Consider the following 18,536-nt stretch of genomic DNA (forward strand, 5'->3'; position numbering starts at 1 on the left):
AAAATACATCTTTGCTCAAGTTCAATGTCAAAGACTCAAATGATAGATCAAAATTCAGAAATGACAACTGTAGGCTCAAGGCTCAAGCCTCAAAAGAGTCAATACAAAACAAGATCCATCATCCATCATCCATAATCCATAATCCATATGTATAGACTATAGTAAATACAAAACATGATCAAAAAATATTCATGTGGCTGGCAAGCTGGCAGCAGCTGTTGGCATGACAAAATCCTAGAGCTAAGTGCTCCAAAAATCACACATCAAGATCATCCATAGAGGAGTCATCCTCCGACTCATGAGAGTCAGGCTCAGATGAAGAAATGGTAGGATCGTGGTCCTCTGCCTCTGCTGAAGTGGAAGCGATGGATCCCCCCCTCTGCCTCTGAGAATGGGTGGTGCAGCGGGTGTTGTGGCTCGGCACTGTCAGCTCCTCATAAAGCAAGGTGTACATATCACGCTCATTCCGTGGGATCTCTGGGATGAACCTCTCCCTCCTTATGTCGATCTTATCCACATTCACCTGCGAAGGCTCCGGATGTCGGGCATTCCTCTCAAGGAGCTGGAGGTTGCAATGACAAAACACCAACCGCTCTAGCTGAGCGGTACTCAGCCTATTCCTCTTCTTTGTATGGAAGAGGGCCCAAGTGCTCCAATTCCTCTCACATGGACCCGAACTGCAATCCTGTGAGAGCACTCGAATGGCGATGCGTTTCTGTTATTGAAATGCACATACAATTAGAAATTAGAACTAAGTGGAAACAAGAAAGATGCACATTGTACAGTGTACTATGTAAACTGTAGTTAAGGGTAGTGAATTACTAGCGTGGGAGCACAATTTCCATACTTCTCCCACCATGAGACAGGCTGTAGCTGAGTCTCTCGAAGCTTTGCAGTCTCTCGACCAAAGCTCCCTGTCTGGTTGCGAAAGGCCAAGAGATCATCCTCTATACATTTCAGCATGTGCACATTACCAGATGTCAAGTTCCTCATGCATGTCATGAAGCCTTCTTCTAGCTCCTCGTTCTCGTATTGCTCCTCATCTCGCCACAAAGGATGCAATACATGTGCTACTGCATGAATCGGCCTGTGAAACCAATCCCATCGCCGATTCCACACAGCCTTGATTTCATCAACCCTTTAGAGATCAAACCATAAGATAAAAAAGGACAAAAAACAAGAGTCAAGAGTCGAGACCAATGTAAAGACTCAAGAGTAAAATAAAGATAAGAAGTAAAGCAAGGGTAGCCATGACTGAGGAGACTTACTGCTCTGCTCTCAAGTAGTCTTGCTTGTTGAGAGCCTCCCCAATCTTGTCCATGTACTCGTATAAAAGGCCTAGAGTATTGCCCTCCATGTCTGTAATGCGTGACACTGTGTAGATGGGGTTGAGAGTTTTGATCAACCCCTCAGCCTCTACCCACCACTCCTCTCTCATGACATCACGCACAAAAGCTCTTGCCTTGGGGCTCTCTCTCTCATCCCACTCTAGCCATTCATTTGAGTAGACAGTGCGTACCAACTCTCTGCGGACTCGCAGGAGTCTCTCAAGCACAATGAACATGTATGCAAATCTGGTGGCTGCAGGCTGCAATAGCTCAAGAGTGCTGTAGGCCCGATACATGCTCAAGACTTTTGGCCTCTTCTTCACAAACTTCACCATACTTCGTGCAGTGCAAAAGATGGCTTCAACCCATTGTATTTGACCTATGTCCTCAATCAATAAGTCGAGGCTATGTGATGCACAAGGGGTCCACACAATGGCTGGAAATTCATCCTCTAGCATAGAGCCCATAGACTTACAATTACTTCCATTATCTGTCACCACCTGCACAACATTCTCAGGCCCAACTTGCACTATAGCCTCCCTTATATGTGTCCAAATAAATGCACCTGTAACTGTGAGACCTGGGAGGGAGGCATCAATGGCTTTCAAAAACATAGTGCCTTTGCAGCATGACACCAAAACATTGTATACATTTCTCCTGCGTACATCTGACCACCCATCACACAATACAGTGCAGCCATACTTTTTCCATGTTTCCTTCAAGGGCTCTAGCTGCACTTCTATGCATGATTTTTCCCGCTTTAGCTCTCGTGTCCGCAGAGCCTCAGATGTAGGGCCATCCCACTCGCATCCAATGCGGCTGATGGCCCTCATGATCTTCCTCCATTGATTTGTCTTGGCCACATGAAAGGGAAAGGCACACCGTATGAACATCCGGGTGAGCTCCCTAGTTGCCTCTGCAATTGCTTGCTTTTGAAATCCTGCTTGGATGCTAGCCCTTTGTACAGTATTTATTGGAGGGGTGTCTTGTGAATGTGATACATCACCTGGCAAAGGAGTCCTCCTTGCATGCACACCCGACACTGAGGTAGAGGAGAAATCTGATCCTGTGTCTCTGCCTCTGGCCCTCTTTGCTGCTGCTGCTTGACTTGAACCAGCTTCATGCTCTTGACCACCCATTGCTGTAGATACTTCCTCTTCGGGAATGGCCAAACGCTTTCGCCTCCACATTTCAAGGCTTTTCCGAACATCTAGAGGAACAGAGGGGCATGGCCCTACATCTTTGTTTGGAACATGAGCAAGATGGTCCTTCACACGGGTGACACTCCCCGTTTTGACCAACCCACAATATTTACATCTCCATTTCCTGGAGCCACCAGATCCTGCATAACCCCCCACTTGCTCCACATGCTGCCAAAAAGGATCCGGAGTCCGAGCCATGTTACTTAACTTACTTGTGCGGTTCGAGGTCGGAAGACTCGGAGAGATTCGAGAAGTGGAGACTGTTTTTCTGGTCCTGCAGGCTGCGAGCAAGGTGTGACTCCTTCTTGCTTGGTAGAGCTTAGATGGCAAAGGTGGAGGCCCCGAGTAGAGAGGTAGAGGGCGTGGTAGAGGGCTGATGTGGAGGTAGAGGAGTAGAGGGCAAGGTAGATGGGTAGAGCAGCTCCAAACAGGCGGCGGAAAGAAGGCGCAAAATGCCGGCGAAAGAGAGCACGCGGGTTTCTAAACCCTGGAAAAAATAACAACTTGGAAACGCCGTTTCCGTTTCTGGAAACGTTTCCGAAACGTTTCGGTGGGCCAGAAACGGCGTTTCTGGAAACTATGCATACAACGCCCTAGGAATGTGTTTCTCTGGCTTCGCCTGCTGCCAACCACCTCATGAATGCTAACCTGGCTACATTCTTCCTTGGATTTGTTCACCTTTCTTGGGATAGCTTAGGCTTGGATGATTGAGCCTAAATGCTTTGACACTAATGTTGCATGCAAGAGCCTTGTTGTACTTGATCCAACCCTAAGCATAGTGGTTGCGTACTTTAGGTACGGTGCGGTATGGTACAATGTGTGTACGAGTACGTAAAGTACGCAAAGCACTTTAAGTACGTTCACTCTTTTAAAATAATGTATATATAATAAAAATTATATATTACAAACCATTTATAATTTAGCAACACTAGTACACAAAATTGCACAAGAAACAATTGTAATTCAAACATCTATCCTATAAATGTCAAATGAGCTACGAGCATACAGCATGAAGTCCTACTGAATCTGAAATCCTAGTACAAACGCTAATAGCCATGTGGCCATCAAAAAATAATATGACATCATATATGTTTGATCATAAATCATGAAAGTACTAGGCTAGCCACTAGTAGCTACGAGATGAATATGTGACTAGTTGGTGGTCATTATTGCAGTAAATACTGATATGCTAACCACTAACTAGTAAAGGTGACCCATCACCACAAGGACTGGCTAATAAATCAAGTCTCATCAGTCACCACTCACTCATCATGATCCAAGCCTAAAGATGAGGATGATGAGTAGTCTCCATCTGTGAGGAGATTCCCATCAAAATCATATAGCGGCTTCCACTCCAAAGTCCACCACATCACCTGATACATCAGTACCCGATATCTCCTTAACAATGGTAGAGGATCCAAGTCTCTTCTCCGGAAGAGTCTGCGTCTGGTGCTCTGGATCGTCTTTACCGGTTGCTCTGGCGGCTCTCCCTCTCAAATGTGCACCACGAGTATACACCTTGGTGCCTTTAGAGGTAAAAAGGATGACTCTGCTAAGCTAAAGAAGTGAGGAAAGTGGTCGTGAGAGCTCGAGATTGAGCATGAGTGACTCGTCTGTCAATGTCCTCAAGCTCTCTGTAAGCTGTCTATATATCTCCTTCTGCTCATCACGTACTATGTCACTCTCCTAGGCATGCTGCTGTTTGCAACTCAACATCAACCTATATGCCATGTATTCACTAGTACTTATTAGTGACTAGTCACTTTAAACTTTTTTTAAGTACGGGTGTACTAGGTCATTCTCCTCGGCATGTTGTTGTTTGTGATGCTCGAGCTCCTCAACATCAACCTACATACCATGTATTCACTAGTGGTTATTAGTAACTAGCCACTTTAAACTTTTCTTTTAAGTACGGGTACGGAAAGCATGGTACTGGTACGGTACGTATTGAAAGTACTTAACGGATGAGTACAAGTATAGAATCCAACTATGGCCCTAAGCCTAGTGATTAGGAACACTAATGCAATAGCAATGAACTGACACCTGGAGAAGAGAGAGAGGGACTAAAATTTTCAATACATTCATATGATTCAAAAAATGTTTACTGCTGTACAACTTCCAAGGCCTTTGACCTTCCAAAAGAGGACTGAATGCTTAACAGAAAGACTAAGGACTGCCTACGACCTGCTCCCAACTGGGGATCAGGCACCTATGACTATGACCAAGACTTTCTATGTATAAGCTCCTAGGCTGCCCCTGCCCCTACCCGATTGCTATCAGCTAGAAAAGGACAAACTTAACTAATATGTAATGCTCATTAAATGCTGCGGACTTGGTCTGTATGATACCAGATATCACCTAAATTTTATCTAAATCTGCTGCCTAATCAGGGATTAGCTAGGACTGGCCATGTCCACATGTGCGCACGTGATATTCCCTCCTGCTAAACTTGATGATGGGTTGCAAACCTGTCATCCTTCCTCCATGTCCTACTGACTTTGTACTTTGCTTGACTTCTGATACTTTGATTGAAAACGTTGTCACCCCGATGCGACTCCAAGTCTGGTTTGAGAACTCTACATCAGTTCCACTTTTCCCCATGCCTACAATCCCTTTCCCTTAACACAGCTATGGGCTGCTGAGATTGACCATGCCTCATGCTCCACCTTTGGAACTGATCTAAGAGCCAATGGTATGCTCCTTTGACCACAACTCCTTGGCAATGCTTTCCTCTGGCTTCCCTTGCTGCAGACCACCTCATAAATGCTACCTGGCTGCATTCTTCCTTAGATTTGTGCACCTTTCTTGGGACAGAACAGTGCTCAGATGGCTGAGCCTGAATGCTTCTATATCTAAATATGACGCCTAGTCAGGGATTAGCTAGGACTGGCCATGTCCACATGTGCGCACATGACAAGTGAGGATCCAGACAACGAGCCAGCACAACCCACAACTAGGAAGTTGCATTTTGCGGCTCTAAGGCAAAGCTCCCAACAACACAAGTTTTGGCAAGGTTATGTAAGCTTTCAAACTGAACATAAGCGTACAATACTTAGTACCATACAGATCACAAGGTTGAGTACAAGTACAGAATGCAATGATGTACATATATATGTGTGTGTATGTCTACATATATATATGCAGCATATTGTATATCCAAACTTTGAAAATCTTGATCGAGGATGTAGCATGTGCACATATGGGCATGAGAGAGCACATCTTGTGCACATCTGAACACGCAGGAGAAAAGCAAAATGTGCACCCCAATCAATTGTAGCCAACCAATATCAAATACTACCAGGCTTAACTTCAGAATCTAATTTTAGAGGCGAATGCCAAACTTTCCAACACTTTTAAGAAAGCATCCAGGGCTTTAAAAGCAATATATAGAGTGGAACACCAGAATGAATACTATCAGCCTCTTAACACTATGAATAGGGGTAGACATAGAAAATACTGATTGATATTACCTTTTCAGGTATAACTCCACTGATTGACCTGGTCTCAAACACACCCCCTCTACTTTCAGCAAGAGCTAGAAGTCTTTTGTGCCCATCCACTAGTTCACCTTTCAGAGAGACAGCAAGAGAAGCAGCCGAGGCCACTGTATCCTGCTCAGAGGTAAAGCATTTCAAAGCAAGTTAAAACACCCTGTGACATAGAAGAGAGAAACCTTGCTCTGGATGTTGATGTGAAAGGAAAAGCCACACTGCCTACCTGGAGTGTGGAAGCAAGGGAGCTGTGTGAGGCAGCCATTTGTTGTTCTGATGAAACGCTCTTCTGGAAAGCTGCATCAACATGCCCAAACATCAACTGGCAAGCCTGCTCAACAGCAGGAATGACAGATCCCTCAAGACAAGAACGCAAAGTTTCCTGCACAGAAAACATTAAAATCCACTCGATATATCCTGTCAGGGCTTTCCTATTGCAAATATCCAAACCCAAAAGAGTCACTCTTGCAGGATGTTTAGACGGGAAAGAGAAAACCTGCAATGCTTGCTTTCCAGTGGATTGAAACTGTATTTGTAGTTGCCTTGACAGTGTAGTTTCGATTTTTGCAGCAGCTGAATTTTCCAGTTGAGTTAGCCCTTTCTCGTCCATTCCCTTCTGCAAAATCACACTCCAAAAAGGATGGTGAGGCTTCTGTATCATACATTCATCCAGAACTTCACATATACTTTATATTGCAACCAAAAAGACAGCGATAAAGCAACGCAGGCATGATAGAGTCCACCTTCTCAAGGGTTCAGAATTGTAGTGTACTAAGTGGACCAGAAAAAAGTCAAGGTATCTGAGAGCTGGAGAGCCCCTTGCTTGGTCAAGCCAGTTGTTCAAGGCCTTCAGTCTGGGTGAGCCCTGGAAGGCTTTCCTCCTCGCTCAGATTTCAGTGCACATGTCGTCTTTCGGCGGACTCTGGACCCCCAGTGTGTGGTGGATCTTCACAAAGGCCCAAGCCTGCAGCCTCAGCTCCTCCTTCGACGTCCACGTCACTGCCAGTTTGATCAGAGCTTGGGGCCACCTCAAGCCAGCCCTTACCAAGTTACCCCCAACCTCTCATGAGGAGACACTCCGCCAGTCCTTGATTTGGAACCCCCTCATCAGGATGCCCAGTGGTCTCACCCCTTGGGCACTCGCTCTCACATTAGATGGGGGCCTCTCAGAACTGGTCCCACTAGGCTCCCCCAAAGACACACGACTTGACGCATCCTTGGGATCCAGGTCCACAATCAGATTACCTTTGTCATCAACTCAGCCATCCCCCCCAATTAGCGGACCCCCCTTCAGGATCCTCCCCCCCTGGAGTGGTTTGGTGCTGCGTCCATCTGCTCCATTTGGACTGACATCATTCATACCCTCTGCGATCAGTGGAGGAAGCTTCAAGGCTGGTCGGATCGCATGCGCAGGCAGCGAGAGGCCTTCCTGTGCACATGGCACAGGGGTCCCTTTCTCACTGATTGGGCCGGCAAGATTACTTGGCATTACAGGCCGGTCTAACAAATGGATGCTACCTGTTTGGTGAGCCAGGCCTCCACAAAGCCATCATCATTCGAGAACTGCATCATTGCATACACCGTGCTCTTATCTTTACTTGGGGCAAGGTCAAGGCATCACATTACAAAGTTGTGTCTAATCCCCTACTTAAGCCGCCTGATAACTGCACATTGCAGTATGGCAAAATTCACAAGAAAATGCTTCCACAGTACATGCTCCAGTTGGCTGCCAGCAAATAGATTATTACTGTATTAGGCATCTTTTAATCCAAACTGAGGGGATATGTCTAGTCACTTTTTCTTTTATCATCTTCATTGTGAATACCGCAGCATACACCACCATCTACTGCATACAATATTATATGCATTCGACACATCTAAGAAGAGCTATTATTCCCAACTAACCTACCTGGCCAAAAGCTGGCATGCTGCAAGGACCCAAAACTTGGGGCAAATGCCCCCTTGATGCAACTTCTCACAAGCCCAACCATTAGTCCGGCCTTGGGCACCTGGCAGGGTTGCTTTGGGGCTGCAAATGATACGCAAACCTGCACACACCTTGTCCATGCTGAAATCTACCTCTTTGCTGCTGCCCATGCTTTGCTTGTTCAGTTCCCAGCATGGAATTCTCGTAGGCTAATGCCTTAAGGACTTAAAAACCCTTCATAGGCATACACATGTACATCCCTAAATCTCACTATCATTCTCTATTTCTTTATAAATTGGGCTCACAATGGCCAACACTATGCTAACCCTAACCCTTACGGTTCCCCAGAAGTATAACACATGCATCCAATCTTGAGAATTGCATTCCTTGGTTGGGGCATGCCATCAACAACACATTCTAAGCATCTACCAAGAAGACTCCCTCTGAGAAAATGCATGCTTGATCAATAAGTCAACCCATGTAGAGACTTCAACTCGCCATCACAGCAGACTAAGTGGTCAAGGATGTTGATCATATGCTACCAAAGAAATAAATCCAACACTCCACAAAAGTACGTTAGAAAGATGCACAAAATGTTTGGGCTCTCTCTCATAAAAGAAGGTTGGGTCTTTATGAAGATCCAAAAGCTTTGCCTAAAGCTATTTGCAAAAATTATCCCAAATTGCCACCCAAGGAAAAGGAATCATCTTAGAAATAATTTGATGTATATTGGAATCAAGCAAGGCTAGGGTATGCTGTGGCTGGCTATGGAAGCTTGTACTCCATATCAACAGAGATAGAGAGAGAGTGGACTGTTGAGAGAGAGAGTAGAATGCTCAAGAAAGAGATAGGTTTGCACAACTCAAATGATTTGATTGATCTATTTGATTGATGAGTACAATGCCTTTTTGTAGGTATAGAACCTTATCTTATGACTCAACACAATCGAACCTTATCTTATGACTCTAACACAATCACACACACACACACACACCTGTTGCCACATGGCACACTTATCTCCTCATAAGAGGTGGTTCACACACACACACACACAATAACACATATAAGGGCAACATACCAGCTCCTTTGACGGGCAGTCATCAGAAGAAGACTAGCTTCCCCAGGTTTTGTAGGATTGTGGGTAGATGCAGTCTCACAACTAGGTATCCGTGCTATATTCAGGTTGGAACACCTCATAGCATGACCTCGAGCTCCCCCCTCTCCTGCATTTTCAGCCTGCCTGCGCTCTTCGCCTCGCGCTCTCCTTCCAGAACCCCCCCCACCCCCCACCCCCACCCCACCGCCTGCCCCTCCCCTCTCCGTCTGCGTTCCCCCCCCCCCCCTCTTCCGCCTGCACCCCACCCCAGCCCCTCCCTCTCGCCCTCTCCTCAGCCCACTCCCCCCCTTTTGTTGTGTGTTCTTCGCGTTCTCACCTCCCCCCCTCTCGTTGCCTCTCCTCTCGCCCCCTCCGCCGTCTTGTCCCCCCCCCCCCCCCCTTCTCCCCGTCTCGCCCTTCCTCCCCCCATAGCTTCTCCTCCGTTTCCCTCATCCCCTCCCTCATTTTCAGGCAACTCTCTCAGTTCCAGGGTTTTTTTTTTTCTCTCGGCAAGTCTCGGCTTTTTCTGGTCTTAACCCTCAGGAGGACTCCATGTCAGCTGCTCCGTCATCCCCGATCGAGGCCGCCATTACTTCCTTATCCTTTCCGGAGGCAGATCTTTAGCTTCTCGCTACAATTGTTCCATCATTAAAGGCCTCCACTCTGGTATGCAAGATTGTTAGTAGCCGCCCAACACGCGCACAACTCAGGGATCTTTTGCAGGCGAGCCTCATCAGTGGGCCTGCAAAGATCACTGGCATTCATCCTGTGGGATGTGGCTACTATCAGGTTGAGTTCGACTCATCAGCGGCGTCAGATCGAGTCATGCAGCTGAGCCCCGCCGCACTATGTACGGCCCAAGCCTGATGGCAGCATGGCTTCAACCCCGCGTCTAACCACTCACTGGCTAGCATGTCAGGCTTCCCACTGACAGTCTGCTTCCCAGGCCTTAGGAAGGAATACCTTCCTCTTCTCTCGGTGATCGGTGGAGCCATTTGGGAGAGTGATGGAATCCCTCCCCAGTGCTACGACGTCTCTTGCACGGGCGGTCGGGATTCCATCCCTTCACATTTGTATTGACTCGCCGGAAGACAGTGCCTCACGTCACATCTATACTATGCCTTCAGGGCGACCCCATCATTCAGCGAGTGGAGTACTCAGGCCTCCTATGTCAGTGTTTCCTTTGCAGGCAGATGGGCCACCTTGCCAGAGCTTGCCCTCGGCGCTAGGCCAGGAAACCGCCTCCGGTGTCGCCCCCCCCCCCCCCCCCCCCCGCCCCCCCGCGGTTCCCCGTCTAGATCCTCAACCAGGGGATAGAGAGAGAGGTAAGCTCTCAAGCAGCAGAGCACTAGGATCCAGCGTGGACGACCCTACCACCGGAGAGTGGTGGACGGTTAGCCGTGCCCGGGCCGTCAGCCGACTACCAGAGCTTAGCGTCGTCGTTGCACGCATCAAGCTAGCAGAGTACAAGAGGATTCGGTTCTATCAGAGAACCGTTTTGACAATTTACCACAGCACCCACCCGTCGGTGATGGGCCCCCTCCAATCACGGAGAGGGTCCCTCCGGTCTAGCGGCCGCTTTCTCGCCGAGATTCCTCCTCTGGTTCTCAAATTCCAGTGAGGCCAACTAGCCCCGCTGATTTCCCAACGAGGCCCTATCAGCAGCCTCCCTCTTCGACGGATCAACCCCCAGCCACTCCCTTCTCCTTCCTCTCCGCCTCCCCCCTCCTCCTCCACCTCCCCTATCCTCGCCTCTCACTCTTCCCGCAGCAGTCCCCTCTGAGCCAGTACCCCCCTCCCTCCGCCTCTCCAGAGCATTCCCGCCGCCCTCGAGCAGCGCCCAACCCGGAGCGGAGGCAACCGGTGATGACCATCGCCACTTCCCCGGTGAGGACTCTCCTACCAGAATCTCCTTGTGGGGCCCCCAAGATCTTGGGGTTTCTAGTGGATTACAGTTTCTTCCGCTGCCTTTCGGTGGAAGGGACAGATCTTTTTGAGGAGACAGTAGCGCCCATTTGGATATGTGTAGTGTTCCATCAATGCAGACCTTCTACACCAGAGAGTGGCGCGATGATCTTCTCTTTCCCTTTGAGTGCAGCCCTAGAGATGGAGTGGGACTCTGACACTAGAGGACCCCTGGAGGCAAGACAAGCACGCGAGCTCTAGGATCCCGCACAGCCTTATTCAGGACCCTGAGATCTGCAGCAGGATAGAGCAGATTTGGACGGGATGGGATTTTATCTCAAGCTCTATTGTGTGCATTTTGGATGCGCACCTTGGTGTTTTTCTTCAGCGGCTTCAAGAGAGTTCCGCTAATAGCCCTTGGATTGAGAGTCAGCTTGCTGTCGCCCGTACAGAGATCAAATCCATCGAGGAGAGGAGGGTGGAGTACAGATACCATGCCACAGCTTCCTTTTGGACCCAGGTTGGCGATAGTGTCACAGGAGACTTCTTTGAGATAGCAGGTCCCCACAGGAGGAGAGATCGGTATTCGCAGGTTGCATGGCCAGGATGGAGCCATTGTTTCTGACCCCCCCCCCACCCCCCCCCCATGTGAGAGCCATCACCGCTGATGTTTCCAATCTCTCCTCACGGATGCCCCATTATCCCCACAAGTGATGGAAGCGCGCGAGAGGGTCTGGCGACACACAAGATAGGTGGTTCCTCTTGCTCTTCGGGCCTTCTCACTGACTCCCTTTTCTGCAGAGGAGCTGGCGGAGGCATTGACTGCTCTTCCTAGAGGCAAATGCCTGAGGGCGGATAGGCTTCCAGTTTATTTTTTTTCTCCGCCACACTGGGACCTCATGGAAGGCGACCTTCGCACTGCCTTCAATAAGATTATGTCCACAAGTGCCATGCCAGAGAAGCTTTCAGAGGGTTTGATACACTTGATTCCTAAGGAGGGTGGTGACAAATTGGAGATCCAACAGCGGAGACCCATCAGCCTTCTTGGGACGGCCTACAAGATCTTGGCCAAAGCCATCAACCGGAGACTTCAGCCTTTCCTCCCTGACTTGATCCATGACACTCAGACAGGTTTTGTTCAGGATCGGAGCATTCTAGACAACATCTTCACCTTTTGGGAGCGACTGCTTCGGCCAGGATGTGGCAACAGGACCTCATTGTGCTACTCCTTGACTTTGACAAAGCTTATGATAGGATGGATTTGAGCTTTCTGGAGGGCACCAAGAAGTCATTTAGGCTCAGGGTGCAGACTGAAATCAGGATTTCAATCAACACCCTAAGCCTAGGGAGCCCTTGGCCGCAGAGTACCAGATGGATCTTCACAGAGATGTGTGCCCGTGGATTCAACCCAGCTTTTGAGGATAGATTTGTAGCCAGTTTACTTCGAGCTTGGGATCACCTCATGCTGGCCCTTAGGCAACTAGCTCCGGTAGCCTCAAAGGAGCGTCTCAGACAACCATTGGTCTGGAACCCCCTGATCCGTCTACCTAGTGGTCAAATGTTGGGGGCCAGACCTCATGTATCATGGAGTGCGTTGAACATGGGACCTACCAGGTCCCTTGGAGATTGGCTTGCACACAGGCAATTACCCCCGGAGCTTCAAGAGAGAGGCCTGACTGGGATCCGGAATAGAGACAGGCTCAGCATCGATATCGAGTCTGCTATCCCTCATGAGTGGCTGACCCTATCCCACAACTCCCCCTCTATGGCTAGGCGTGTTTACCAGGCATGACATTCTTTTGGCAGTCCATGGAGGACAAGGGCAATGGTTTGCTCACTTTTCTATTGGTTCACATGGCAGATTAGAGAGATCCGAGCCCCCCTTGGAGGATTTGAGTGGCTGCACTTTACAGAGGGTGAGGATGATTGGATTTAAGGCGCGGAAGTGGCACATAGACCCCCCACCTACAAGGTGGCCAGGGAGAGATTCTAGCGGCTATGGATATGGGAGAGACGTCCTCTCACGCGCCTCCAATGGGACCTGGGAGAGTGGACTTGGCATGACCCTGCTGACGGGAGGAGACATTGGATGCCCCCTTTTTTGCATTTACAACACAGCTAGGCCGTAGGATTCAAATGCCAAAGATTGATGGCACCCCGGCAATAGCAATACATTGGCAGTCACAAGGCCTCTCACAGCGTTTCCTCTCAAATTTTTTTAAGAGGCTCTGGGACAAGTTTCAGCCTAGCAAGATCACCCTCTTTCTCTAGCTGGTGGCACACGAGAGCTTGGCGGTCGACACTTGGTTGGCAATTGGAGGTCGACCAGCAGCTTGACTAAGGTGCGACCACCCTCAAGAGTCTCAACGACATTATCTTTGGGATTGCCCGAAGGCTCAGCAGGTCTGGCTGCGGATTCTCCACATATTCGCGATAGACAGGTCTCTCACCTCCGCATTTCGGTAGTACCAATTGTTGGGTTTTATAATGTGTATGCACCCAAAGGAGTGCTAGTGATCATCAGTAGATTACTGGGGCACTTTTTACTTCAGTTAGTGGAGGTTTTTTCCCCCAGTTTTAGCTTAGTTTCACTTATGATAGTTTATAAGTGATTTGGTCCACCTGGCACACTTTATGGCCGGACCATGTGAACACATCTATTAGGTCACTTCTTTATGTGGCTATTGTACTTCACTTTTATCACTACTGAATACATGAGCAGTCGTGTTCCTCTCTCTGCCTCTCACGTTTTCTGTTGAAGTACCTCCAAACCCTAACGCTAACTGCTTAGTTCCTTCATTTGGTATCAGAGCAGAGTTCGCCCAGGTCCGTACAGTTCGCCTGTTATCATTTCGCTCAGCTGCACAGTCAGCTGTTCGTACAGCCAAGTTCGCCTAGTACCCGTCAGCTGCTGCAGGTGCAGTCGCTCTACTCCGTACAGGCGCCTGCTTTGCTCCGTACAGTCGCCCAGCCCCGTACAGTACCTACAGGTGACCTAAACTTGCCGTCAGCTGCTCGCCCAGCTCCGTACAGAACCTGCTGCTGTGTACTGCTCGCCCAGCTCCGTAGAGTACTTGTCGACTGCTGTCTCCATACTGTACCTACTACGTGTACCTGCAGCTCTGTACATCCGCCGTATAGTCGACAGAACCTGCTCCGTACAGCAGTTCAGTACCTGCTGCGCACACCTGCAGCAGCTGACCAGTTGACAGCAGTTTCCGTACTGCATCTGCTGCGTGTACCTGTTCCGTACAGTCGTCGTACAGTCGACCTGTACCTGTCTACTGTTCCGTACAGCAAACAGTCGACTTGTACCTGCAAAAGTCACATTTGTGGTAAGCTTTACAAGTTTTGAAATTTGGGCATTTTCTCTGTGAAAATTTTCTGGCAGATACAGGCAGATTTTCTTGCAAAGAAATCTCAAGGTTTTGGGTGCAGTAACTTTGGGCATTTTTGGGCATTTTGGCACTGTGTAAGCCATTTTTGCTGCTCTACTCAGTCAGTGGTGCATTGTGTTGCACATTCAGAGGATTGAGAGTGCAGGCATATTTGGGTTAGCTGTATTCAGTGGAGTACAGTTAGCTTTCAGGGTTGTTGCTTTGGGTTTTTTGATACACAGGTACAACATTGTGCATTGGCATAATGGCAAATCAACAGCAGAGTGATGTATTCACGTATTTGTCTAAGGAAGACAAGTTGGATGGCATGAACTACTCCTTGTGGAGTTTTATGCTGAGAAATGTGCTCGTGGCAAAAGGTCTTTGGGATTTTGTTAGTGGTGATGAACCACGTCCAGGTCCATTGGCTCCAGAGACTCCTCCCCAAGGGGGTGCTCGTGGACGAGGACAATAGGTACAGGCACCAGGTCAGCCATTGCCTGTTCAAAGAACAAATGCTCAGAAGACATGGGATGCCAGAGATGCACAAGCCTTGTCACTCATTGCATTGTCAGTACAGAGGTCTATTATACCTCATATTCGTTCAGTTGACTCTTCACAGAATGCATGGGTGACTTTGGAGCAGATATATGCTGCTCGTAATGAGGCTCGGATCTCGTTTTTGAAAAGAGAGCTCGAAAATCAGAAAATGCATGAAGGAGATGATATGTCTAGCCACTTGAACAAGCTGCAGGATTTGAGAGAGCAACTCATCAATGTGGATGAGATTATTCCTGAGACACAGCTTGTGTCCACCATCTTGAACTCTTTGCCAAGATCTTACTTGGCTTTTCATACCTCTTTGAACCTCAGCATGAGGAATGCTGTTGAACCCCTTAAGTATCAGGAACTTGTTGCTCTCTTGCTACAAGAAAAGCAAATCAGGAAGAATATGAATATGAACACAAGTGCTGAACAAGCATTTACTACAGGTCAAAAAGGGAAAGGCAAATCTCAGCCAAAGAGTTCAAATCAGAATTCAGGTGATGGTGGTTCATCTCAGGATACCAAGAAAGGTGATGGACAGCCCAAGAAGAAGGGCAAATGCCATTACTGTAAGAAGCCAGGTCACTACATCATAGAGTGTAGAAAGAGGATTGCCAAAGAGAAGGCAAAGGAATCTGGGATGTCTATAAATTGATTCCTCTAAAACTCCTCCAGAGACTGCTTCTTTTGTTGAGGACACGGATTACTGTTTCTACACATGCAGCTATGATGCCTCTTGGTCTTCACAGGCACTCAGTGTGACAGAGCATGCATGTACTTGGTATTTTGATAGTGGTGCTTCAAAGCATATCACATCTCGCACGGATTTGTTTTGTCATGTAGGCCCTGCCCCTGTTGGCAAAACTGTTCAGTGTGCCAATAATGCTTCATATCCAGTTCGTGGCATTGGGGAGATTCAGCTCACAGCCATTGATGGCTCTATTCTTCGCCTTACAGATGCCTTGCTTCATATCCAGTTCATGGCATTGGGGAGATTCAGCTCACAGCCATTGATGGCTCTATTCTTCGCCTTACAGATGCCTTATATGTACCAGGGATAAAGAAGAATTTGTTGTCCATTTCTTCTTTAGCACACTGTGGTATGCAAGTCCACTTTGATGATGACAAATGCATGGTCAGAGACAAAGCTAATGCTTTGACCTTGATGCTTACTGGTACATTATGTCAGGGACTTTATCAGTTGGATGCATTTCAGCCAGTGGATCAGTCTGCTTATAATGCATTCACTCTTACTCCAGCTATGGTTGATGCGGAGTTATGGCATGCTCGCATGAGGCATGTGAATTTTGGTAGTCTTATGCTTATGCAGCGACATAACATGTTCACAGACCTACCTCTTATGGAGAAGCCTCCAGATCACATATGTGAAGGATGTATTTTGGGAAAAATGCATCGGTTTTCCTTCCCACGTGATCAGGCTCTACGAGCAACTGCAAAGTTGCAGCTTATACACAGTGATCTTTGTGGTCCCATGCAGACGAAGTCTTTAGGAGGTTGCTTCTATTTTGCTACATTTATTGATGACTTCTCTCGTATATGCTGGGTCTATCCATTGACACAGAAATCACAGGTATATGATGCATTTTTGGCCTTTGTAGCACTTGCTGAAACAGAGTCAGGATGCAAGGTTCAAACTCTCCGTTCTGACCGAGGGGGGGAATATATGTCACACATGTTGAATTCCTTTCTTGAGAGTAGAGGTATCAAACATCAGTATACTACTCCTTATACTCCACAGCAGAATGGGGTTGCAGAAAGGAAGAATCGGTCACTCATGGAGATGGCCAGATGTATGTTAAAGGCGAAGAAGCTACCACATATCTTTTGGGTGGAAGCTGTTATGTGTGCTTGTCATATTTTGAATCGATGTCCCACAAAGGCATTGGTTTCGATTACTCCTTTTGAGGCCTGGCATGGCCGCAAGCCTTCGGTATCACATTTTCATACTTTTGGGCGTCTTGCATATGCACACATACCCAAAGAGTTGAGGAGGAAGTTGGATGATAAAGCCACAAAATGCATTTTTGTTGGGTATAGCCGTGAGAGCAAGGGCTACCGCTTATATGACCCACTATCCAAGAAGATATTCACTAGTCGGGATGTGATTTTTGATGAAAAATCAGAAATATCCATGGCTGGTTATGATGCAAATCAGGCTGAAAATGATGTGTTTGAAGGTCTACTACCTATGGAGTTTCATTCCACAGTTGGTGATCCAACCCATGAGGGTACAGGACAGCCAGCCAATCATGAAGGTGGTGCAGAAATTCAGCAGCAAATTGAGCCAGAAGTTGAGCCAAATATGGGGCAGCAGGCACCACAAGTCAGACACATACCTAGATGGTATTTGAGAACATTACAGGTTAGCCATCTAGAGGGTCCTCTTGCTGGTCGTACTCGTAGGGAGACAAGGACCAATGAGCATGCACACATCATGGATTTGAATATGGTTATGGCAGCCAGTTTACAGGATGATGATGAGCCTAATTCATTTGTGGATGCACGAGACAATGTGCATTGGAATAAAGCCATGCAGGATGAGCTTGATTCTATTAAAAGGAATCAAACATGGGATTTGGTTGATCTGCCCAAAGGCAAGAAAGCAATTGGTACTAAGTGGGTCTATAAGTTGAAAAGACATCCAGATGGATCCATTGACAGGTACAAAGCCCGTCTAGTTGCAAAGGGCTATGCACAGAAGAAGGGCATTGATTATGAGGAGACATTTGCTCCTACATCCCGTATGTCGACACTTAGGTGTGTCATTGCATTGGCTGCACATCGTGGTTGGGTTGTTCACCAGTTGGACATCAAGACTGCTTTCCTACATGGGGACCTCGAGGAGGAAGTTTATGTATATCAGCCCATAGGTTTTGCAGAACATGGTCATGAAGGGAAAGTATGCAGGCTGAAAAAGGCCTTGTATGGTTTGAAACAAGCTCCACGAGCTTGGTATGCAAAGATAGATGCTTTCCTACTCACTCAAGGCTTTGTGAACGGTCCATCAGAAGCCACTTTGTATGTAAAGAAAGAAGAGAAAGATCTGCTGGTCATCAGTCTTTATGTAGATAATCTTTTGCTCATGGGATCAAATAATGACAAAATTGCAGCTTTTAAAGAGATACTCCAACAGACATTTGACATGTCTGATTTGGGGCTCGTACACTACTATTTGGGCATACAGTTTGTAAAGGATAACAGAGGCATTGGGTTGTTGCAATCTCGATATGTTGCTAAACTTCTAGAGAAGTTTAAATTTTAGGATTGCAAGCCTATTAGCACTCCTATGGAGCCTGGGATGAAACTGTCACTACAAGATGACAGTATTTCTTTTGATGCCACTACATATGCTCAGGCTGTTGGGTGCCTTATTTACTTGTGTACTACACGGCCAGATATTCAGTATGCCGTATCTCAGTTGAGCAGATTCATGCACAGCCCGCGATTGTCACATTGGCAAGCTGTGAAGCGTGTATTCCGGTATTTGCAGGGTACCTTGTCTCTTGGATTGCTTTATCCTGAGGGGGGTGACATGCAGTTATATGCTTACAGTGATTCAGATTGGGTTGGTGATTTTGATACCAGACATTCCACTAGTGGAAATTGTTTCTTTCTTGGCTCTTCATGTATTTCTTGGCTAAGC

The 18,536-nt window shown here is 47.5% G+C and overlaps 2 protein-coding genes across 2 annotated transcripts in view; both read right to left on the bottom strand.

Annotated features, from left to right (window-relative positions):
- Positions 1-285: 285 nt before the first annotated feature.
- On the bottom strand, positions 286-2,783 carry LOC147641336 (uncharacterized). The gene is made up of 2 exons (XM_086810307.1): positions 1,269-2,783; positions 286-1,138 (listed from the first exon to the last, which is right to left on the bottom strand). Exons 1-2 carry the CDS (start codon positions 2,726-2,728, stop codon positions 805-807), a joined length of 1,794 nt encoding a protein of 597 aa, XP_086666433.1. The 5' UTR covers positions 2,729-2,783; the 3' UTR covers positions 286-804.
- A 1,009-nt stretch (positions 2,784-3,792) lies between these two features.
- LOC147641337 (enhancer of mRNA-decapping protein 4-like) overlaps positions 3,793-18,536 on the bottom strand; it is a 56,866-nt gene continuing 42,122 nt past the window's right edge. The window contains exons 9-12 of the mRNA XM_086812269.1: positions 6,518-6,637; positions 6,248-6,403; positions 6,001-6,141; positions 3,793-3,903 (exon numbers count right to left, since the gene is read on the bottom strand). Of these exons, the coding sequence (XP_086668395.1) occupies positions 3,793-3,903; positions 6,001-6,141; positions 6,248-6,403; positions 6,518-6,637 (528 nt within the window). The remainder of the gene's footprint in view (positions 3,904-6,000; positions 6,142-6,247; positions 6,404-6,517; positions 6,638-18,536) is intronic.

The sequence above is a fragment of the Cibotium barometz genome, chromosome 2, assembly GCF_041138505.1.
Source record: "Cibotium barometz isolate CiBa-2024 chromosome 2, ASM4113850v1, whole genome shotgun sequence".
NCBI lineage: Eukaryota > Viridiplantae > Streptophyta > Polypodiopsida > Cyatheales > Cibotiaceae > Cibotium > Cibotium barometz.

Coding starts and splice junctions, on each gene's coding strand:
- LOC147641336 (XM_086810307.1), bottom strand. CDS start 2,728: ATGGCTCGGACTCCGGATCCTTTTTGGCAGCATGTGGAGCAAGTGGGG. Junction 1,139..1,268: donor GACTACTTGAGAGCAGAGCA/GTAAGTCTCCTC, acceptor TGATCTCTAAAG/GGTTGATGAAATCAAGGCTG.